Source organism: Cibotium barometz, chromosome 16, assembly GCF_041138505.1.
Source record: "Cibotium barometz isolate CiBa-2024 chromosome 16, ASM4113850v1, whole genome shotgun sequence".
NCBI classification, from domain to species: Eukaryota; Viridiplantae; Streptophyta; class Polypodiopsida; order Cyatheales; family Cibotiaceae; genus Cibotium; species Cibotium barometz.
This window is the reverse complement of record NC_141061.1, coordinates 52,111,660-52,135,408: the sequence shown is the minus strand read 5'-3', so window position 1 is coordinate 52,135,408 and position 23,749 is coordinate 52,111,660. Positions and strand designations below refer to the sequence as shown.

General features: G+C 40.6%; 1 protein-coding gene and 1 long non-coding RNA gene across 7 annotated transcripts; one reads left to right on the top strand and one right to left on the bottom strand.

Moving 5' to 3' along the window:
* Positions 1 to 13,027: 13,027 nt before the first annotated feature.
* On the bottom strand, positions 13,028 to 19,736 carry LOC147630731 (DEAD-box ATP-dependent RNA helicase 15). 5 transcript variants are annotated; one of them, XM_086810706.1, is made up of 12 exons: positions 18,812 to 19,736; positions 17,108 to 18,140; positions 15,919 to 16,979; positions 15,638 to 15,810; positions 15,318 to 15,549; positions 15,113 to 15,231; positions 14,688 to 14,744; positions 14,413 to 14,597; positions 14,160 to 14,304; positions 13,806 to 13,889; positions 13,659 to 13,722; positions 13,028 to 13,444 (listed from the first exon to the last, which is right to left on the bottom strand). In XM_086810706.1, exons 4-12 carry the CDS (start codon positions 15,773 to 15,775, stop codon positions 13,434 to 13,436), a joined length of 1,035 nt encoding a protein of 344 aa, XP_086666832.1. In that variant the 5' UTR covers positions 15,776 to 15,810; positions 15,919 to 16,979; positions 17,108 to 18,140; positions 18,812 to 19,736; the 3' UTR covers positions 13,028 to 13,433. The 5 variants fall into 5 exon arrangements, with proteins under 5 accessions (XP_086666832.1, XP_086666833.1, XP_086666829.1 ...); XM_086810707.1 differs by having other exon boundaries at positions 17,172 to 18,140; positions 18,812 to 19,031; XM_086810703.1 differs by having other exon boundaries at positions 15,919 to 16,019; positions 17,973 to 18,140; positions 18,812 to 18,962.
* On the top strand, positions 19,102 to 20,082 carry LOC147630730 (uncharacterized). 2 transcript variants are annotated; one of them, XR_015267701.1, is made up of 3 exons: positions 19,102 to 19,231; positions 19,762 to 19,826; positions 19,936 to 20,082. It is a non-coding gene; the product is annotated as an uncharacterized LOC147630730 (long non-coding RNA). The 2 variants fall into 2 exon arrangements; XR_015267702.1 differs by having other exon boundaries at positions 19,172 to 19,305; positions 19,936 to 20,069.
* The last annotated feature ends 3,667 nt before the right edge of the window (positions 20,083 to 23,749 follow it).

The following is a 23,749-nucleotide window of genomic DNA, read 5'->3' as shown; positions in this document are numbered from 1 at the left end:
AGCTACATCAATATGAAAGGAATGGATCCCCAGTTCTATCAACTTCATATTAATTTGAAGGAAGACGCAATTTCAATCTGCCCCACAATGGTATCAAATGAATCCCAATCTTGCCAAGCAAGTCAAGGAGGAGATTGAAAAATTGTTACAAGTTGTGTTTATTTATCAAGTGGATAAAGCCAATTGGCTATCCCCAATAGTGATTGTCCCATAGAAGAATGGTAAATTGAGGATCTTTATAGATTATAGAAATATGAATGTAGCTGCAATTATAGATCCATTCCCATTACCATTTATGGATTCCTATGGATGCAATGACCAATCATGAGATGTATTCTTTTCTCCACGGGTTTAGTGGATATAGCCAAGTGTTAATGACTCCAAAGGATCAAGATAATACGTCCTTTGTGAGTGAATAGGGAGTGTTCACATTCAATGTGATGACATTTGGTTAAAGAATGTTCCAACAACTTTCCAATAGATGGTGCATGAGTTTTTTGATAATATTTGAAAAGCTTCATGAGAGTATTTTTGGATGATTTCAGTCTCACGGTCAACTTTTGAGTATTTTTGGATGATTTCAGTCATGGTCAACTTTTGATATTTGGCTGATGTGGCACATCTGCTAAATGCTCTGACGAAACAGGATATAGTCTTCATATGGACAACGGAGTGCCTTCCAACAGCTGAAGTTGATGCTCATGATGATTCCAATCCTACAAGTGCCGGAGTGGTTGAGGCCCTTTCATGTGTTTGTAAATCCCTCAGATGTAGCCAGAAGCTACACACTAATGCAAGAATATGAGGAATTATATTGTTATCATCAAGCCCTTTTGCATTTGATTAACAAGCCAAACTTGATGGGTTAGCTAGCTTGATTTTTGCTATTTCTTCAAAAATTTAACTTTCAGATCCACCAAATCTACCACAATCTTGGGGAGGAGCATGTATGGCTGATTTTTTGTCAAGGATTAAAATAGGGGACGCTCCCATAGGTATTTTCGACTCATTTTCTATTCACAATAGGGGTATTCACATCGCCCTTGGATTGGTATTATGAGATGTCGATGTTTTTGACACAAGGGAATTTCCCGCCTACCCTATCTCACAAGATCAGCAAAAACGATTTGCATTGAGGAGAAAAACTTTCATGGTAATTAGCTGGACAATTTATAAGATGGACATCGACCAGGTTCTTTGAATCCATCACATGAATATAGCAAGCTATTTTGGCGGAATCCCATCAAGGAATTACAAAAGGCAGACACTTTTCCAGAAACATTACTAGGTAGAAAGTGTTCCATGGCCAATACAGTTCTTAAGGACTCATGGCGGGATGGCTCTAGAATGTGATGTATTTCAACGACTGATCCAACCTACAGGGTAGATTGAATGTCTCATAATCCAGTCTTGCCTTTGTTGCCCTTTCAAAAATGGGGGTTGGATTTCTTAGGTCCCTTTAAACCCCTTACACTAAATCCTAGCAATAAGTACATTTTGGTGGCTCTACTGATTTTACTGCATAAAATGGGTGGAAGATTAAGATAACCAGGTGGAATTGGTGGTGAAGTTCTTATGTGAAATGATTATGACTCCTTTGAATTTCCCAATTAAATTGACAAGTGATCAAGGAGGGAATTTTCTCTACGCTGTAATATGCAATTTGACAAAACACAACGTCATCATTCACAAGAAATCAACAGTGTATTATCTTTAGGCAAATGTCCAGGCAGAGCCCAAGAATAAAATCCCCTAGAAGTTTCTAAAAAAGGTGATCAATGAAAATCAAATGTATTGGGATCAAAAGCTTTATTTCGCACTAGGGGCCTTCCCGACTACTTACAAATTGGCAACAGCTAGACTTACTCCTTTCTCTTTAGTGTACGGCCTGGAGGTTGTAGTTCCCATGGAGTTTATTGTGCCAAGTCTTTGAGGGTCGCTATTTCCACTCTCGCCTTCACTTGGAGGAGTCCTTATGGAATAGATTGAATCAACTAATGGCCTTGGATGAAGATGGGCTTCAAAGCTCTTAGACAGCAAAAAAAGTTCGACGGAGGCGAAAACTGTGGGGGTGGACAAGAATACTAAATTCAAAATATTTGAAGTAGGTGACCGAGTATTACTTTTTGGGTCAAAAATGGGTCCTCATGTTGGAAAGTTGAAACTCAGATGGGTCATATTACCCTACCACATTATTCTAGCCAAGATTGGTTGAGGAACCTTTTCTTTGGTCTCATGAAAGAGTGAGTGCCTTTGCCAAAGCTGGTTAATGGTCCGATTGAAACCATATTACCCAATCATCAATTATGGGCAGCATCTCGCCCCTTGCCACCTACTACAGGCGCTGCTTGCCATCCCACCACCACCGAAGAATCCATTCCTGAGTTGCCACTTTTGCAAAATAGCCTCACAGGCAGGCAATTATAGTGGGCACAGAGAAGCCAATGGACACAAAGAAGCCTGTCATAACACAGAAGCCTACCCACATGGAAAAGCTTGTCTAAATCTCCACAAAACAGAGAAGCCAATGGACACACAGAAGCTTGTCAAAACAAAGAAGCAGGTCGACCGTGTTGACCCTGCTAGCCCTTCTTAAAACAAAAGTTGGAACTCACATCATCCACTAAATCCTTTCACACTGGGTCAAATATTGCCCAAGCCTTATACTAATACAAAGTGAACAAAAACTCTCTTGGGACTACTCATGGATATAATGCTACTTACACCCATAGATGTGATGTCAATCTAAAGCCTTTCACACTACTAGATCAAATGCCAAAAAAAAAAAACTTTCTTGTTGGGACTACACACATGCCAAATGTAATGCTAATTACACTCACAGATGTGACGCAATTGCACTCATATGACATCCTGTGCAATTGCATTCATAGATGTGATGTCAATCGCACTCATGTGCATGAACCTCCAATATTCGTGGGCCATCCATAAAACTTGAGCCCAAATAAAGGGCACCCCACCCATTGTAGGTATAAGTAAGGCCATAGATGTGATTACAACTCAGATATTAGTAAGGCCATAGATCTGATTACAACTCAAGTTTTTCCTCCTTCAATACACTGCATGCCTAATCACGTGGGACTGTTAATGGACATAGAAGTGAAGAAGCAACTACCATCCCACTAAACCCTCTGTGTCCTTTTCATTGACCAATGGTGCAATTCTACCCCGCTCTGTTACAAACATTGGGACCGATAAACCAAACCATGCTAAATCATATGTAACCTTAATAAGGGAGATTCAATGTCTCTCACAACATGCACACCCACCAAGGCTAGAGTACCCATTCACATTGTTTCTTTCTCTAGGTGGGGTTTTCTAAGGATATCTAACACAAAGTGGATAGATGAGTGGTACATCGCTAAGAAGGACTACCCATTTACATTGTTTCTTTCTATAGGTGGGGTTTTCTAACATTGCCAAATCCAACCTCACTATCAACAACTTCTTTTTTGACTTGGAAAGTTTCTACTTGAAGCAGCACTCCCAAGGAGAGTAAGTCAACCACATCAACACACTAACAAAGGGCACCCCATCTTCCTACCATCACCTTAAAATACCAATTATGGGTGCTAAAGAGCTTACTCATTACCCAATGCTACTTCAAAGGAGACACTAGATTCTAGATCCCCAAATGACCTCAAAGAATTCCAGCACGTGGAGACCTCAGATGACAAACCAAAAAGACGTGCCAAACAACAAGAGACCTAAGATGAAGAACCAAAAATATGTGCCAAAATCGTAGGAAAAGAAACAACCATGCATACTAATGCATATAACATCTTCCATTTTTTAATGAACACATCTTCTTTTTTAATAATTAAAACATGGGGTAGATTAGGATATCCAAGTCTCACAATCTACAAATTATGGAATGTAGGCATTCCTTTGTGACTATCCATGCACATAACATTTTTCAGCTTTTAATGAACACATCTTCTTTTTAATAATTAAAATATAGGTTAGATTGGGATATCTTTCACAATCTACAAATTATGGAATGTAGTCATTCCTTTGTGACTATATCCATGTCTTAATATGATGTTCACTTTTTTGACATCTCTTTGGATATATAAAATTTTAAAATTATGAGTCATGCTTTTTTCCAATTATTTACAATCTCAATTCTAAAAATCTTTATAACTCAAAATGAGGCCATTTCACCCTGTTATAAATTTGGGGTTTTGCAAGCACATTGGCCCCACTGACAATAATTACACACTGGTAGCATTATCACATTGTGGGCATAAATCTGTAGACTCACACCTTTAGACTCACACCTTTAGACTTGCATGAGCCTATAGGTTCATGCCTGAATTTTCACAACTCTAATTTTTCCAGGTGTTTGTTGAATTCATTGCTAATGCTTCTCAGGCCAAATTTAAATTTGCAAGTCTTCCCCATTTTTTCCAATTACATTACGTGAGGGAGCTAGAGTTTAATTATCTCCTTGACTCTTTAAAGAAAGCAAGGTCTTTATTTGTTTACATTTTTTAGGAATGGTCCTCTCCCATTCTCTCTCTCTCTCTCTCTCTCTCTCTCTCTCTCTCTCTCTCTCTCTCTCTCTCTCTCTCTCTCTCTCTCCACACACACACACACACACATGCACACTTATCCAAAAAAACGTAAGTGCACACACACACATACAAAACTATATTAACTCCCTTATTGGCAAAATTTCCTCCCATTAAACCTAAAGGAAATATACATTTAACCTTTATATATTACTTACTAATTATATTTAATTCTTTTCATACACATTTTGTTTTATTTTTTATTTTAGAATTTCAGATTAATTTTCTTATTTTTTTGTTAGACTCTTGTTTTTGTTTATTTATGTATTTTCTTTTTATTTCTTTGCTTATGTCTCTCCCTACATATTCTTTTCATATCCCTCTCTCTACCTCGTTTTATGTTGTAAATTTTTATTATTGAGAGGTCATATATATATATATATATATATATATATATATATGTGTATGTATGTATGTATGTATGTATGTATGTATGTACATACATATATATATATCATATGCTATTAAAATTCACACACATAATGATTAGGAGTTTTGAGCAGGCGGTGGCAAAGTGCACCCTACTTTGAGTTTTGAGCAAGGTGGTGGGCAAAATTCCCTACTTAGAGTACTTCAACACTTGTAGTACTACCGAACAACTTACAACCCCTATGTGAACATTGTGCCATCAATCACACATGCTCGTAGATTGCCCAAGGAGAGTTGCTTTATTGCAAGCTACCTTACAATACTCAACACTCAATATCTTAGGTGTGCAAAATGGGCATTTGTCCATAGTGCCACTAAATGTGCTCACCCTCATACAAGCCAAGGTGCGAGCAAAAGCCAAAAAGCCTCACAATAACACTCAATATCTTAAGTGTGCAGAATGGACATTTTTCCATAGTCCCATTAAATGTGTGCACCCTCTTACAAGAGACAATGTGCAAGAAAAAGCCAAAAAGCCTAATGACTACACACAAAGGGTGGATGAGAATACCTTAAAACAGAAACCCAAAATGACAAACATGCTTCTAAACGCAAATGAACTAAAGATACATGAACTAGCGAGGTTAAGGCACCTCATGACAAGAAAAAAAGGCATGTAGAAGAAACATTTCCAAAAGACATAAAGGCCATACACAATGTTGAAGCATCAAAAGCTGCCCATAAAACCACAAAACCTACAACCAACAAGTGTTCAAAAGAAAGTTTATTCTTGTCTCGCTACATGGTCAAGAACAATGGGAACTTGGTGACCCAAGAAGAATCAGAAGATGAAACAACACCTCACTTGGCGCCCCTAACAGTCCAATCCAAGATGTAATACCCAACACATCACCCTAGGTTGAGAACCACACTCTTGGAACATGTCACGAACATAATAAGCAAGCTCGAGAGAGCATGATTAGTGTCAAATTGGATCACCTGTTATAATTTAACCACATAATGTCGAATCCATAAAAGTAACTCAACCACAAAAAGAAGAGAAGTATCAATTTCCCTTTCAAGAGGTAGATGTATTATTTACCAAAATTAATCCTTTCAAACCTCAGCTTAATGTTTTAACCAAGCTAAAGAGTAACAATTGAGCCCTAATCTAAAAGAGGTTTATATATGTGCTCTTTTGTGGTTGTCCTTTCAAAAGCAGCCATTTTTGCATTCCAAATGCTATAGCTTCCAAGTTTCCACACCTATGGTCTAAACACAAAATGTACTAAGATCTGAAAGAAGATATATAGAAAGGTATTCTAATGCCCAAGAAATTTACAAGCCTCCAACAAGTCTCAAAAATAATGGTCAGTGGACCTACGGTACCATTGTTGTACCCATTGGGAACCCTTGACAACAGTGAGAGTCATGATGAAGAACTTAACATAATGGACCAATCCCTTGACAATCCACATGAAACTCCAAACTCAACACTTCCTCTTGAATCACCTCTCCAAGTATGGCTAGATTCCAGTGGGGATAAGAATGTTAAATGGAAAAGAGTGTGTGTGGCGCTAGCCATAATATCATGTCTTGGGAAACTTTGACATATTTGGGCTAGCCAATCATCCCTAGAGATTGTGGAGAACCGATCGAAATCTTGGGCCATCTCAAACAAACATACTCATAGTGCGTGGAACCATGATATGCAAGCTCTATGCGGCTTCTTTCCAGAAACCCGTAAGAAGGAAGGAATCGTCCTTAGTAGATTTTGCATGGATGATGTTGGTATGCAATTAATCAATCAATCAAACTTGTCATCCTAGACACTCCTAAAGGCATTTTCACAATGCTTTTGTAGAACGAGTGGAGCCCTTGAAAGAATTAAAAACCCCCATGTTTGAACTTGACCCTGATCTAAATCTTCCTAAAATAGAGGTCGGCATTGAAGTTTCCATGGCAATCAAAACAATACAAGCTCAAATCTACATGTGCCATGAACATGATCTCATGACCTTTGATATGTGGGAATTATTAGGCTAACCTGCACTACAAGCTACATGAAAACTAACCCCTTGTTGAATTGCAAGTTCTTTGTGCTTAAGTATGTGTTGGGAAGGATTTAATTCTAGAAGTACCCAAGCTTAACCATGCTTCACTAGCAATACATTCACCTTGAAGGTTGACAAGTTGAAAGTAGCTCAATATACTTTTACATGCTATTTTTTACTTGGGAGTTCATATTCTTTCTTCCCTCTTGTTGACTTCCCATGTTTTTGTGTGTGCTCATTTTTGTAATTTCATGTGTCCATGGTGCTCGCTAGCTTCTGGGGTTTCATTTTAGTTTGCTCATGAGTTGTTTGTGCTTGTGGGAAGGTAGAAGCTTGTGAAAGTGTGGGAATCTATTAAGTCATTTTGGAACCCCAATTTTGTAGTTATCTACCTCTTGTGTAATGTAGCTTTATTAAGATGTGGGCATTAGATGTAGGCTATGTACATGGGTATGATGTCATTGCAAAGGTTAAAAATATATGTCTTTTTAAGATGTGTATGGCCTAATGTGAACACAAGGCTACGTATATAAGTGTATGGCCTAGTATGAACACATGGCAAGGTATATAAGTGACTTTTAACATTTTATGGACTTTTACACATAATACAAAAGAGAGCACTTTGCAAACTCGTGTACAAGAGCGAAAGTGTGTGCTTGAGAGAGCTCATGCGTGTATGTTGTGCCTTTATCATATGCCAGAATTTTGAAATGGGAAACTGCAGACCTCGAGAAACACGTGCAACAAAAAAAATAAAGAAATGAGAGAGAACACCAAATTGGGTCCCACTTGCCCCACCAAGCATGTGCCAAAAGCATCCCTGCTTGAGTATTTATAGATTTTATTACTTCAAAAATAGGTTACATGGTTATTTTAGCCCTTGCTTGCTCCACAAGCTTTTCTTTTACTAAAATTTGATAGTAAAATATCTGAAAAATCTCACTCCCATGATAGTCCTCCCGGTTGAGGATACAACCATTCTCGGTTGTAAATATCATCGCAGCACTCAGGTGATTAAACACGTTAATCATTCCTAGATTGGATTCACTTACAGTGTCTTCACACGTGTCTTAGAGTTGACTGGATTCACTCACAATCAAACTACCACATTAGATTCACTCACAATCAAACTACCACATTAGATTCACTCACAATGTCTTCACACACATCACACGTATTCACAGAGTTAATCAAACTCATACCACATATCCCACACGTGTCACAGTTGGTTGGATTCACTCACGGCCACCAACTTGGGTCACCCTCTAAAGAATTAATCATATTCGCTCTTAATTCTTATACCACACTTGGGTCACCCTCTCAACAATTAACCAAAAGAGTTGATCGAATTCACTCAAAATCAAACTCACACATTCCTTACATGCCTCACACATGTCATAGTTGGTTGGATTCACTCACAACTAACTTGGGTCACCCTCTCAACACTAATTGTGATAAGTTATCCGCGTCATAAATAAATATCACTAAGTATTCGTCACAAACATGTAAAAGAGACATAGTCTATGCGTAATAAATTCTAGTGTCCCATACCAACAGAAATTATCCCACACAAATCTAGAGATAAGTATGCATCAGAATACTTCACATAGGATTAATCTCATGTCCCTTATGCATCAGAATACTTCACATAGGATTAATCTCATGTCCCATACCATAAGACTAAAAGAAGTTCTACTTTTGATGCATAAAAACTCTCCTTGAAATTTACAAAAAGTCTTAAATAAAATTTATTGTAAAGATAATCAAATGAATATATTACCCTTTGTCGTGGTAGTCTTTTTCTTCATCATCATCGATCATATTGAGTCCAAGTGAAATAAACTTTGACTTACATGGACAATTTGATGTGATATGTCCAATCTCGTTATACCTGAAACACTTCTTTCAATCATGTTTATTAGCTTTTTGTGAATCATCTACCTAGGTGTGAATACTTGTATTATGGTCATTAAGCGACGTATCAAATGATTTTGGAGAGGCTTTAGGATTCAAAAATGTTAATGTCGAGGTTTGGAGTGTCATTGGTTTCTTGGAAAAATCATTTTTTTAATAATAAAAAGTTTCCACAATATTAAATAAAACTTGATGATGTAAAATAAAATGCAAAAGTAAGAAGGTCTTACCTTGATGTATTGTTGACTACAAAAATGAAAAAGTTAAGAAAAAATAGAGAATTTAAAACAATTCGTAAATAGCTGAAAATATAATCATTCGGTAAAGATGGGGTCTTATCGTGCTAAGTAGAGCTGATAATTGTCGGAAGCTCAACACGGCTCCGTGGTATAGATCATTGGTATAACCTGCACATCATGCTTACACCACACATAACAATATGCCTACCCTCATGTACAAACTCAAGGTTATAAAACTAGTTAAGTAAAATTACCATATTGCCTAGAATAACATCGGCCGAAGTGAGGTGCATAACTGAAAAATTTTATTCAGGTCCCATATCCCTGCAGAGTTGATGACGCATCGAATGTGGTTTGGTCATAACAATATAAAATTATTTGTTTTTGGACTCATATAGCAATAATCGCTCTTTTGTTCATTTTTCTCTCTTTCTTTCTTTCTTTTTCTCCCTTTTCTTCTCCTTCTTTTCCTCTTCTTCTTCTTCTTTTCCTTCTCTCTCCTCCTCTTCTTCTTCTTCTTCTCTTTCTTCGCTCTCCTCCTCTTCTTCTTCTTCTCTTTCCTCTTTTTCTTCTCCTTCTCGTCTTTCTTCTCTCTCCTCTTCTTCTTATTTCCCCCTGCTCACCACACGCTACCATGCGGCTCCCAGTATATCTCACATAGTGTTTAATAGCTCGACGAAAAAGGGTATAAGGGAAAGATTAGGTTGTGTCTTGCATTTGTCTCTTAGGAGACATCATTGCCCATGTTGAGCCGATGCTTATGGCCGTTCATTGTCGATCGTGTGCTACCGATCGTACGTGTGTGCTGGTGCCGTGTTCTGTCGGTGATGCGGCCTGTGGTCGTCGTTGCACCAGTCTCACAGTGCTTTTTCATTGTTCGTTGCTCTACCATTGTTTGGTCGGTGCTGTGCAGGCCGTCCTAATCGTCGTCACGCTGGGTTTCTTGGGCTTTGTACTGCCGTTCCTCACCTTCACACACACAGAGGACCTGTTGGTCCCGAGCCGTCTGAGTGCCCCAAACATTCACACCTTTCTGATGGACCGAGCGTAGCCAGGGCTTTGATATCACTGAAACGGGAAATCGCGGACCTCGAAAAATGCACGCAACAAAAAAATACAAAAACGAGAGAGAGCACCAGATTGGGTCCCAACTTCCCCTCCCCAAACGTGTGCCAAAAACATCCCCGCTTGAGTATTTATAGATTTTATTACTTCAATAATAGGTTACTTGGCTATTTTAGCCCTTGCTTGCTCCACAAGCTTTTCTTTTACAAAAATTTGATAATAAAATCTCACTCCCCGTGATAAATTGTCTTGTGAGTGTGAGAGAGTGAGAGAATTAACCTTCTTGTGTGTATAACCACCACAATGAGTGACACACCGGCAGAGCTAATGACAAAGTGGAGCGACCAAATGGAAGTTGCATCTCAGAACACGGCTCGATACGAGTAAGTCATAAGTTCCCCAGATAGTTGCAATTATATTCTAGATTGGCCCAAGGTAGGAAGTAACAACTTTGGCACACCACCGTGGAGGCGTCCAGTTGTCGTTCATTCCTTTGTTTACTAGCTTAGCATGTTTGAGAAGTGCTTATTAATCATATGTGCATTTGGAAATGATGTAATTATGTGTGAGTTGAGAAACAGAAAATGTTTCTTTTCTAAACAAATCGGGTTTATAATGTTTTGTTTTGTTTTTCATGCATTGAAAGGCCATAGCACATGTTGTCAATTTGTTGTATTGCGTGCATCGAAAAGACAAAGCACACATTGTCAATTTGTTGTTTGCTTTCCATATTCCCATCAATTTTAATGTTTATCTATGCTGTCAAAGAATGAAAAATCCCCCCCCCCCCCCAAAAAAAAAGAAAAAGAAAAACTAAACTAAACTAAACACCAAAATTGGGTACATAGGAAGCCCAAAATCAACACACACAAGCTCTAATTTGGTTGGAAAATCCTAAAATTTCAGAAATCTATAGAAATACACGTTGGGTCTGCAATGGTACCTATACCACAAGTTACAAGAACAGCAACAGCGATAACTGTTACAGTTATGGATCACATGTCATAGAAACGGGGATGGAAACCCAACTCAAAACTCAGATTCATTGCACATGTTTAGTGATACTAGGAATGTTGTGTGAGATGGGTGAAATGTCAGCTCCACCACTAATGGATTCCTTGAAAGCGCTTGTGAGAAGAGATGAAAAAATGGTCACAACACGAGGAGAGACTCCAAAAGTGGCAAAGCCGGCTGGAATAGAAGGACGTACCCCAAGAGCTAGTGTTGCTCCTACAACTCTACATGTACCTACAGCAACATTTTATGAAATGCCAAGAGACAGACATGTACCAACCCAACTCAAGTGACTTAAGCTGATGCCCAAATTTCACGGGAATACAGATCCTAGAAGACATTTGGAAATATTTGCCCAAGTCTGCGAAGCCTTACGTAATGGTTCAGAGCTCTAAGAGCTGAGGAGAAGGTTGACTTTAAAATTTTGAAAGGAGTGTTCATACACAAGATGCATCGGGAAACACTCGTTTGTATCCTCACAAGGATCTAGTGTTGTATATGATCTGCTCTCACGAGTTCAAAATGTCTTCATCTAAGAGACTGATTGCGATGGGGTAATCATAACACAAACTTGTATCATTATCCTAGAGCTTCTAATGCATTGCCTTACCAAAGAGAACTCCCCTTACCTTACTAGTGCCGCAAGGGCAACAAGCAAACTACAAATGTCACAGTACAAATGCAGTAAGAACAATCAGAGAGGACCAAGTAGAGAGGTGTGTGCCTTAAGATTCCCTTACCTCCACTTCTACTACCACCACAACCTCTCGCATATAAGCTACTCTCGTCAATCAAGTTTGGAGTATGAAGACAAAATTGAGCCGAATCCACTTTAAGTGGATGATTTACAGGATTCTTTACCAAGTTATTATTGGGACCATCAGCGAGTTCCATTCCAATGTTGCAAGCACATGTACAACCCAAAGGCAGCTGCCTCATTTCCTCGTAATTTCTTTAAACTATAAAAATTCATACTACATGGCTAGCCCCAATTCTACCAAAAACACTTTTTGCAAAAAACAAATGCTGGCTTCATCCAAAAGCTTGGCTACTTATGAAAATGCATGTCACAAGGCTCCCAACTGTTTAGCTATGATGGCACGGTGGATGAGTTAACATTCAGCAGCTATACTACTACTTTTTAAATTCACAGCTTTCACTACGAACCTGCCCACACTTCCCTCACATGGACGTGCACCTTCATTGCACTGAGACTACAAGAGGTCCTTTGCGATTGTTAACATCCAGACAGTTTTCACTTGTACTACATTGGGTCATTCAGGTCTACGCCTAGGGCAGACAGTTTTCACTTGTACTACATTGGGTCATTCAGGTCTACGCCTAAGGCTTATCAGCTGCAGACTCCACCAACATTTTGTGTTTTTGACGAAGAGTTTTTGGGGCTTTTGAAAGCCTGACACAAAGAGTTTTAGGCATTGCATATCAAAATCCTAAACACGAGTTTGAAAGAAATTCTTGAATAACCTAAAATAAAAGAGGGCAGAGATGACTACTATACTTCCAGACCAGAGGACTTAGGACATTAGAGAATGAAGCAAGCCTCCAGCCCACCAAATCCCTGAAAATGATGACAAACACGTGCGTGAATTACACCTGTCCACAAAATGCATCCCAGCAATCAGCACATTTGTTACATTGCAATGAACCGAGCATGCCACTGCTGATCTTGAACCCATATGGAGACAAGGAAAACCAGGCAGCCAGGCAACCATAACCCCACCATGAATATAGATAAAGTAAAAACAGTACAGAGGATGTCTAGTGCAAAAAACATGTTTGATTCCAAACCACGACCTTTTACAGTCTTCTCTCCTTTTTACACTCCTCTCTAGTTTACTTCAAGCTAAATGATCTTAGTGCTCTTCACAGTTAATTCAATCCCACCAGCACAAGTGCTAGAAGCGTTGAGATACATCTAAATTGAAAGGTCAATCCTCTAGCCAATCCATCAAAAGCTTGAAGACAAAAGATACACTGAGAATCTTTTCCTGCTGGAAGCAACACTCGTTAACCAGAGTACATATGCGTGTCTCAAGTTCGAAATACTTCAAAAGTAGCTTTTTCCATAGATGCCACAGCGTCACTCAAACTTTGAGCTTCAAGGTTCACATGAGAAATTTCCCCAACCGAATCATCACTTTCGTTGACCACCCACAAGAGAACTCCTAGGATGGCACTGCAAAACATGAACCACCAAAAGAGTTAACAAAGTCTGGTACAAATTGAAGAGCCAAAGCCAGCACACATACAAACAGGGCCCATACATAGCTAGGTAAAGGAACTCTCCACACAGCCTATTTATAAAAAGGGCCTATATATAGCTAGCTAAAGGAACACTCCATACAGCCTATTCATAAACAGCTAGCTGAAAGGACTCTGCTCCCACATACTATATGTAGACGTGTCAATTTGTTCTGGCAACTCCTTGATGTCCACCTCAAAGCGCTCTTGGACCTTAAGGAAAAAAACTTAGGATCTTTAGACATGTAAAGATCAAAACCACAGTTAACTTAGTCAGCTGCACAGTGGAAACTGACCTTATTGAGGACCTCTGAGTCTTTACCAGAGGCGACAAACGTGATAGCAAGGCCTTTTGTCCCAAAACGACCCGCTCTTCCAACCTAAAACAGCAACAACTAGCTTAAAAGAGAGGTAAAGCTTTGATAGTAAGGCTCATTACAAAATGGTCATGCCTGCCAAGAGGGATCATCATGACCACATGTGAGCCTTGGACAGACAAGATGCATGCATTGCCATCAGCCAGGTCTCAGTAACATCACACTGCTTGCCTTCGACCAGTCATGACCACTTGTGAGACTTGTATGAGTAATCTTGCCCATCCAAAAGCCCTCGCCCACGAGATTTGAACATGTGAAGAGATTTCAGCTTACTCTGTGAAGATAAGTATCTGCTTCCTCCGGCATATCATAATTGATGACAATGTTCACTCGCTCAATGTCTATGCCACGCCCGACCAAATCAGTGGCCACAAGTATCCGTTTGTGTCCCTCCTTGAAGTTTTTGTATCGTGTTAATCTAAAACAATTAAAAAATTACAGCAAAAATCAGCACTGAAAGACGCCTGGACAGACATTTAAACCCGGATTGGGTGGACAATGTAAGGCCAAGGCGATGTAAACTCACCTCTCTTCTTGTGACATGCCAGAGTGAATGCAAATGGAAGGAAAATTGCACTCCACAAGAAGCTTGTTCAACTCCGCTGCCCGGCCAACACTCTTCACAAATATCACCACTTGATTGAAGTCCAGGGCATCCAGGAGGTCATTAAGCTTTCGGTTCTTCTCCTGCTCGCTTAGCTTAATGTAGTGCTGATTCAAGGAAAAGCTTAACATTAGACCATGTACAAGATAGAGACTAGCAAATCCAGCACTTAATCAAGTCATGCTGAACATACATACCTGCACCAGTCCATGTAAGGTAAGCTTCGCCTCATCGTCAACGTAAATCTCCATGGGCTGTACATGAAAACATTGCCACATACATAAGCCAATGAACTATATTAGAACCACTAATTTGATGGAAAAAGCGATAGCGATGCTGTTCGCCGCACATGGTTGTCTCTACATTAAGAGTGGTGCACTCGCCCCCTCCCCTGTGAGAGGTGCTGCCAGATCTTACGGAGGATGTGCTGTCTGGGGAAAGAACGCTTTGAAGGGCCACCAGAGTGCCAGGCGGGCCCAAATGTGCTGTTCTCTTGTAAAGCCACCCTAAATAACTTTCTAGCTCTAGTAGCCACTGATAGCCCAAAGAACTTGAATTGTGCCTTTTCAAAGGAAAAACATCTCGAAAGCTTAAGAACAAGATTTGCGCCACAAGACATTACATCTTGCATAAACCTCTTGCAAACAGGTCGGATTTCTTTGCTGAGCGTTGCAGAAAACATCATCACTTGCTTATCATGCGGCGTGAGCTTGAAGATCTCCTGCACGTCCCTTCGCATATCTACACATGTAAACGCATGGGACCATACACAATTTAGGAGTATTCAGGGGTTTTACTGCCCTAAAGAAACAATGAGCAAAACTTACCGAGAGATTCAAGCATCTTGTCACACTCGTCGAGAATGAAGTGTCTAACACTTTTCAGATTCAAATCCTTGTCCCTAGCCAAGGCCAAAACTCGGCCCGGAGTTCCCACAACAACATGGGGGCTATCATTTTTCAAAAGATCCTTATGATTTTTTATGTTGACCCCTCCATAAAACACAGACACCTTACTGTCCGGGAGATAGGTACTGAACCTTTCGAATTCATGGCAAATCTGCAAAACATATAGATCAAAGATGTGTAATAAGAGCTGCTGGTTTTCACCTTTCATTTCAGGTAAATTAAGCGCCATAAATGATTACCTGATATGCCAGTTCACGAGTATGGCAAAGGACAAGGGCAGCAACCTGCCCAGCTACCGGTTCAATCTGTTGAAGAGTAGAAAGGACAAATACAGCAGTCTTCCCCATGCCAGACTTAGCTTGGCAAATAACATCCATCCCAAGTATTGCTTGTGGAATGCACTCGTGTTGTACTGGTACATAGAGAAGGCAAATGACTAAGTCAAAAGGAAAAATCCCACAGCAAATATGATCAGGCAATACCAGTCATGATCAAAAGTCTCTTACTAGCAGTAACTCACCTTCAGAGGGATGCTCAAATCCCGAATCTACAATTGCACGGAGCAGCTCTGGTTTGAGAAGAAAGTCTCTAAAACCTGAACTATGAATCCCAACATATCCTCTGCAGGCCGAATCGGGTCAGAACATGAACACAGCATAGCTACAACCCAATCACTTCAATAAATATTTCTCAAGATCAATGTAGTCTAACTTAATTTACGTAATTTCTAAGCAATATAAGAAAAGCTGCAGTAAGCAAAAAGCACAGAAACTTAAAGGAAGAACTCAATTGTTCCGATTTGAGATAATCGCCCATCCGGGAGTGAATGAGAGTGTTGAGCCTTGCACAGCAAATTTTGATTTGAACTGTTCCACAACGGAGGGCCAGCAACCACCCACTTAGACTCTATGTTCACGGACAACACAGAACAAAAAAACATTTCCTTCTTATGATCTTTGAGCTCATCGTGTGGTTGATGCGATGCTTTACACCTCTGTTGCGTCCAAGTCCGGGATCAGTGGCAATTAAATGTCACCTGTCCTCAATGTCCCCACATGATATGTTCACCATACATGAACCAAGACTCACTGTCATTGAAGTCGCATAACCTGTAAGTTACACAACCTTCTAATACGAGGGCTGCCCAGCACGCTTTGCACACGGCTTCTGCAATTCTTTTCATTGCCACTGCACATGTGATGCTGCTTGTAGACATCTTTACAGTTATCCGAAGATTTTGGTTTACTTCCAGCTACTACCTATCCATCCAATGTACACATTAACTTTGTTTAACAAGTTCTCCTGCATTGAATTGCCATGCCCTCTCTACTTGCAAAAGCTGCCGACCTCAAACTAAACTTCAGTGCCCACTTTCTCAAGCTAATGTGATCCACACCTTGACCATCTCTGTTTCACTCAGAACAGGAATGAAACGGACCTTCAAACTAAGTACTGAACTGTGATACTTACAGCAGTGACCTCATTCAGTTCAAAAGCCTACTGTCTTTGTTCTCACGAGGATCATTCTAGCACCTCATTTAGCTCATGAGTCTACTGTCCTTGTTCACACGAGGGGTTTTTCTAGCACAAGGTAATAAGTTTAGACATATCTTAGATGTCAGAATCTAAAAAAATACCTAAAAAGGCTCAACATATACCAGTTAATGATTTGAGAAAATTACAAATTTTAGTAAGGTACAAGGTCACACCTTCAAGTGAGAAGGAGATACTGACCCTCAAAGAAAACCCTACATAAAGTGAGAGGGAACGGACCAGCAAATCCTGTAGGCACAGCAAGCTATGATGGGCTCCATCCACATCTCAGGCCTTGTGAAGTCAGAAGATTATCTATGCCTTAGCCTTAAAAATCAGTTCCAGAAGCTGCCCATTCTCCAACCAAAGACCCTGTGATCTGCTTCAAAATCATGATCTATCACAGCAACCATCTTGTTTTTCCAACCGACTGAAACTCTTCACACCATCTACGTAAAACTTGGCAATAGCTGCAAAGTACCACCACTGCTAAAAACTTCATGCTTCCAGCACACCCAACCGAACCCGTGCTCATGATTGGATAGGGGCAGCAGAAACGTGGTACAAAACTAAGATTGGCAGGCATGTAGACTTCTTTCTTTCATGGATGATTACTCGAGCTACATCTTTAAGGCTCCTGCTGTATTTTCTGACAAGACGCGGGTGAACGTGTGATTAAAAACCAGTCGGTCCTTAGCTGCGGTGTAACAAACATTACATTCTGATGAAGCTCAGGAGTGAACTGAAGAAGCAAAGCTTAGGGAGGCCATTGATGCCATGGCATACACGAACCCGAGATCTGGACATAGCAATCATGCAGTTTGCCCACAAAATTCTTGGTGTCCCCCATGTTGGACTGAATCATTAAGAAAAAGTTCAAAGAGCTGCTGGAGAAACCTTTGGCAGCACTCATCTTTTTATGAGACAGTTCTACACTACAGCAAAGGTTGAAGATGGCTTGACCCGCCAAGTTGCCCCCATGCTAAAGAGAAGGACTCAGAAGCCTGTTGAACCACCGAGGCTGAAGCTCCGGGTACTTACTTTTTCCCTGCATCTCCTGATGCCTTTGTTGCAAGGGCGTCTGGGGCGGCTTCTTCTTCTTCTTCATAATCAAGGAGCTCCTCATGGTAGGTGTCCCCATCCTTGATGTCATCCATACTGGAGAGCTGCAGGGTTGAGGAAGATTTCTGCAAGACTCGAAGAATATATCTGCAACACCAGGAACAGAAGCATCCTGAGCCCCGTAGTCACAAACTTGACTGCAACTGTTTTATTCCAAAAAACCTTAACTGCACCTATTCGACTGCCCAACTGCACAGAAAGCCTAAAACAGAGTCCCTGACCAGAGAAACGTTGAGACACGACGCCTTAAACCCCGAAGAAGCCATGAATCAAAACCCTAAAACAGATCAAAACCTGAAGCAGAAGCCCTACACAAAAATCCTAAAACAGAAATGCCTGAAGAGGACACGAGAAGAGCCCCTCCCCCTTACCAAACACAGAGATCCTCAAAACACACTAAACCGCATATAGGCCTTCAACCCCGAAGAAGCCTAGAGAAACGTTGAGACACGACGCCATAAACCCCGAAGAAGCGATGAATCAAAGCCCTAAAACAGATCAAAACCCTGAATGCAGAAGAAAAACCCTAAAACAGAAATGCCTGAAGAGCCATGAGAAGAGCCCCCTCCCCACCCCCCCTTACCAAACACAGAGATCCTCAAACACACTAAACCGCATATAGGCCCTCCACGAAGACCCATGCCCTCAAAGCCCTACAGCAAAACCCTTCGAAAATCCTAGCCCTAGGCCCCCTTGGTGCAAAACAGAATCAAAACCAAGAAAAGCAAGCTCCTTCAGAATTCAGGAGAAAGGGGGACCTGCAGCAAGAACGACGATGAATTCAGTGGAGAGGGATCGAACCCTGGACGGTGAATCGCTGCCGAAGAAGAGCCGACCTGTAGCTGCTGAGAGAGAGAGAGGCGCGCGCGTGTGTGTGTGTGTGTGTGTGTGTGAAGAACCGACCGTGTTAACGAAACACCAAAGACTTTTCTTCTCTTAAGCCAAAAAACCAATGCCAGTTAATAAAATTAATTATTACAGGCTTTCCAAGTTAACTCGGCCAAAATAGGGTAAACATACCGATGGTAGGTCATTTCCGCCTTGATGGATGGTGCCAATTCTGCCAAGCGACTTCTTCAAATCGGCGGCTGCCAGTTCTCTTCCTGCAACTACTGCAAATCACACTGCTACAAAGGGGCTGATTATCTTCAATCTCTTTTGCTTCACAGAGCACAGAGGTTTCCTGCGTTTGTGAGAGAAAGGGGAGGAGACACCCTTGGTGGGAGAGAGATACATAGTTAATTTTGCATTGGTGATTTCTCTGCGTGTCTTTTGCATTGCAAAATTTATGTGTGTGATGCCACTTTTGCTGGAGTGCTTCCACCATACCTCTGTACTCTAGATGGGTGACCAAATTTTCATGTAAAACGAACCTTGACTGTAAGCTACAGGGAGCCCCCAGGCAGTGGGTTAATGCATGCATAATCAAAGTTGGATTGTAAACTGCCCTCAATAGTCAGCCCCATTTGCCCAGCGAAATCAGCACCTCACATTTGCTCCCACAAATCAGTGCTCATCTGCCAGCGCCCACTTGACCAGCTCTTATGTGCTCTACAATTTTGCTGTTGTTTCCAGGACAGAACCTCAATCTTGCCCAGTTTGCAGTCCTCATCGAGAGAGCGAGAGAGAGAGAGAGAGAGAGAGAGAGAGAGTGAGCTGGGCGTTTGTTTTGTTTTTCCACTTGTGTGTGCTTTTTTCTATTTTGCAGATAGTGGTGGTTCGACAAGATGTTATCCATGGAGGTCCATCATGCCAGTCCGAACAGCCAACCAGGTGTCTAGTCCACTCTTGGGACCTCCCATACGGGGCACCATGATGCATGAGTCAGCATACACAAGCTCCCCTTGCAAAGTAAAGCTCTTTGACCCCTCATTTTTTGCAGGTCATCCCTTGATGGATACCACAACTTCCAATGCAGCACACTTTTCAAGTGGTTTGTCAACAGAAAGAGGATGACCTCATGGTGCAAGATGAAGTACAGTGCTAACCAGCGCAGCGGGAAAAACTCCTGAGCTTGTAGCCAGGGCACAACAGAATAGATTGTCAGGTGATCAGATAGGTGCAGGAAGAGACAGTTGGTCTCTGCAGGACTTTTAAGTACTTACCAATGCCAAGCTTAGGTTGGATGACATGCTAGTATATGCAAAGGGGAAAGCCCAATTTCTAAGTTAGTAAATAGGCTAAGGAGAGGTTTTAAACGCGCTGCATTTCAATGTTGCCACAAGTGGGAGAATTCTTGGGGCAAATTCAAGAGATTAGAGAGATTGGGATAAGGCAGTTCCGAGTGGCAAGAACTCATTATGGATAATGCGAGGTTGGATTAACCACACTAATGTAAACAGCTCGAACAATGTGCAGAGGCATGAGACCACATCATCACCCACTATACAACAGGGTGATGCAAGTGGGGGGAGTTCATGGCAGCACTTACTCAACCTACAATGGACCCATAACGCGAGCAGAAAGAAAAGACATAGTCGTCGTGAATCCCATATAGCAGGTGTGAAGCAGGACTTTCAAGAGAAGATTGTTCATACTATGCAGCAATTAGAGACACAGCATGATGTATGCCGCTTTGTATAAGCCATGGTTGTGTGTGAGGTCAGTGGCAGAGTGAAGGTTTAACCCCGTTCAGGGTTAGGCTCTTTGAACAGCATCTCAGTTCAAAAAGAATAGGAGTGTTTATATATTTTGTTTTTGATTTGGATGCAGCAATATGATGGATAGGGTTTGGGTTTGCATGTATGCAAACCCTATTGACTCCAGCAGAGGACTTGCATAGGAGATGGTCAAGTTGAGCCTTCTTGTGTTTGCATGATGGATAGGGTTTGCATGTATGCAAACCCTTATTGACTCCAGCAGAGGACTTGCATAGGAGATGGTCAAGTTGAGCCTTCTTGTGTGTAGCTATGCACACACTCAAGATTTCACTACTTACATGTTGGGTTACACTCTAAGAATCTGTATCATTACCTATGATTACATTACTTGTCTTTTGTCCTCCTAAACAATGCTATCTTGTCCCATTGGAAGCAAATCTGATTCTCCCTTATAATCCTTGCCTCTTTCGTTAAACACCACTGTATGCGCAATGGGGAATTACAAGGGAAATTCCTCCTAGATTCTTTCACAGTTCAGGGTCTCAAGTGGTTCAAATGTGACCACTTCTTAAATCACTAGCTCTAAGTCAGCCTAAAATCTTCGGACTAACTCTTGCATTTGTTTGATTTGAGCTTTCTGAGGAGCTCAAGGCTCTGGTAGATAATGGGTTCACTGTCTGGCAACTCTTCAACCATGAAATGATGCTATTCTTGGAATTACAAGGGATGCAAGTAGTGTCGCCTTTGTTTTTAAAATCTCTTACACACACACTCTTACTCAAGTATTTTAAAATTTTCATTATACATGTGTAATCATCGCTTTCTTAAACTCATATATAATAGCTTACTTGCATGATTTGGCAAGTTCAAACCCCGTTGTATGCTTGATGTAGTGCTCTATAAACGAGATAGATGGTGTGTGTCTGTGTCGTGCTTTGAATTTCCTTCAATAAATAAAAAATCACTTAATATATTTTTCTACATCTCTCTAAATTTGCTCTTTCTCTATGTGTGTGTGTGTTGCTCTCCCTTCGTCTCTCTCTCTCTCTCTCTATATATATATGTGTGTATATTCACACACACACATATATGTGTGTGTATATGTTTCTCTCTTTCCCTCTCTATCTTATATATATGTGTGTGTACGTGTGTCTCTCTATATATATATATGTGTGTATATTCACACACACATATATGTGTGTGTATATGTTTCTCTCTTTCCCTCTCTCTCTTATATATATGTGTGTGTACGTGTGTGTTTCTTTCCCTCTTTCTTATATATATGTGTGTGTACGTGTGTCTCTCCCTCCGTCCCTCCCCTCTCCCTCTCCCTCCCTCTCTCTCTCTCTCTCTCTCTCTCTCTCTCTCTCTAAGGCACATGCACACGCACACACTGTGTCAAGAACCTTCTTACTTCTTGCAAAGACTCATAGGATAGTGGCTAAACCACTTATCTGAGATCGTGGAAGTTCCATTGGGAGAGGCTAAAGAGGCCAAGAGGTGTGTCAATCCCTCTTGTTTAAGCCCTTCTTTTACTCTCAATCCTCTAAATTAATCCTTCCAAAAGGTAATTGTCAAGCTAGAAAGCTTGAACCACTCTCCTCTCCACTTTAGCTCAATTGTTCCCTTACTCAGCTCTATCAAGCATGCACACTCAATCACACTTTGAGCAATCACACAAGTATGCATACAACAAACAAGCAAGACGTAAGAGAACAAGAGAAGAAAGCTTTGCACTTTATAAATGATAGATTCTCCCTTTCACATTATCAAAAGTGGTATATACAAGGGTTTTTTTCAATCGGCCAACTTAAGTGGGTGCCCATTGCCTACCTCTATTCATATATACAAGCTTATTCATTGCCTATTCATATGTACAAGCCTTAGGAATGGATAATTTTACCACTAATTGGGCAAGCCTATTCGAGCAACTTAAGAGGTGCCCATTGCCTATTCATATATACAAGCCTTATGGATGAGGGCAATTGTTAAAACCCTAAGATCACTCTAGATAATCATCATGCATAAATATGCATAAACTAGGCATAAACTCATCCACCCAACCACCCCCGAGCCCAAGGGATGCACACATGAATTACAATGAAGTACCTCATACCTTAACCTTGCTGTCCCATACCACCAAGAGGTATGACTTCAATCCAGCAACACTCAGCTCTAGTATGAAATGGCTTGAGAGTAGATACAATCCTCTACACAAGAGAACATGCCTTGAGTGTGTCCTATACTCCTATTATAGGAGAGCCCTCAAGTGACTCTTGACTCTCCAATATCTAGGAGATAATTTCGAGTATTTTCCTGTTGATAAAGTCTGAGAGTCTTTATTAGGAACTTTTAAAACTAACGCTCCTAGTTCAAAAGACCGAGGTGAGTGTCCTCTATCAGCATAAAACCATGCCTTATCCTGAGCATTCCTAATAGAATCCCGAGCTTTGGCCAGCATTTCTTACATATCACGCAAGAAATCCCTCGATGCATCAAGCTCAATGTCCTTAAGACCGACATCAATAGGTGCCTTGGGGGGTTGATACCCATACATAAGCATGGGTACGTCTTTTCTCTGAGCGTCTTGGTCTGAGCACATTTTTCTGAGCATGGCCTATATTGTGATTTCGTAGATAATTTTATCATAACATCACACACCATTTAGTCATAAAACTATCCCAAGAAGATACTATATACATTTCTACCCCACAAAGATGCCGCTAACATCACACACCCTTTAGTCATAAAACTACCCTACAAAGATGCTATATACATTTAATTACATTTCTTTCCAATAGTATTTAGGGCTTATAAGATCCCTTTATTCACAAAACTACTTTTCATGTCTACTTCATTTCAACACCCTCCACCTACATCATCCATCATTCATACTATCATGATAGATAGTGATGATGAAATGATTGCAAGTCACATGGTGAAGAATTTAGGGTGCAAATTTGCATGCATCTATGCCGAAACATTTATTAGTTGCAAGGAGATACTTCAAGGTTCAATTCACCACGATGATCATTTGTACACAACTCATAGTTTTGACATGCAAACCTTAATTAAGATCTTAATTAAGATATGACA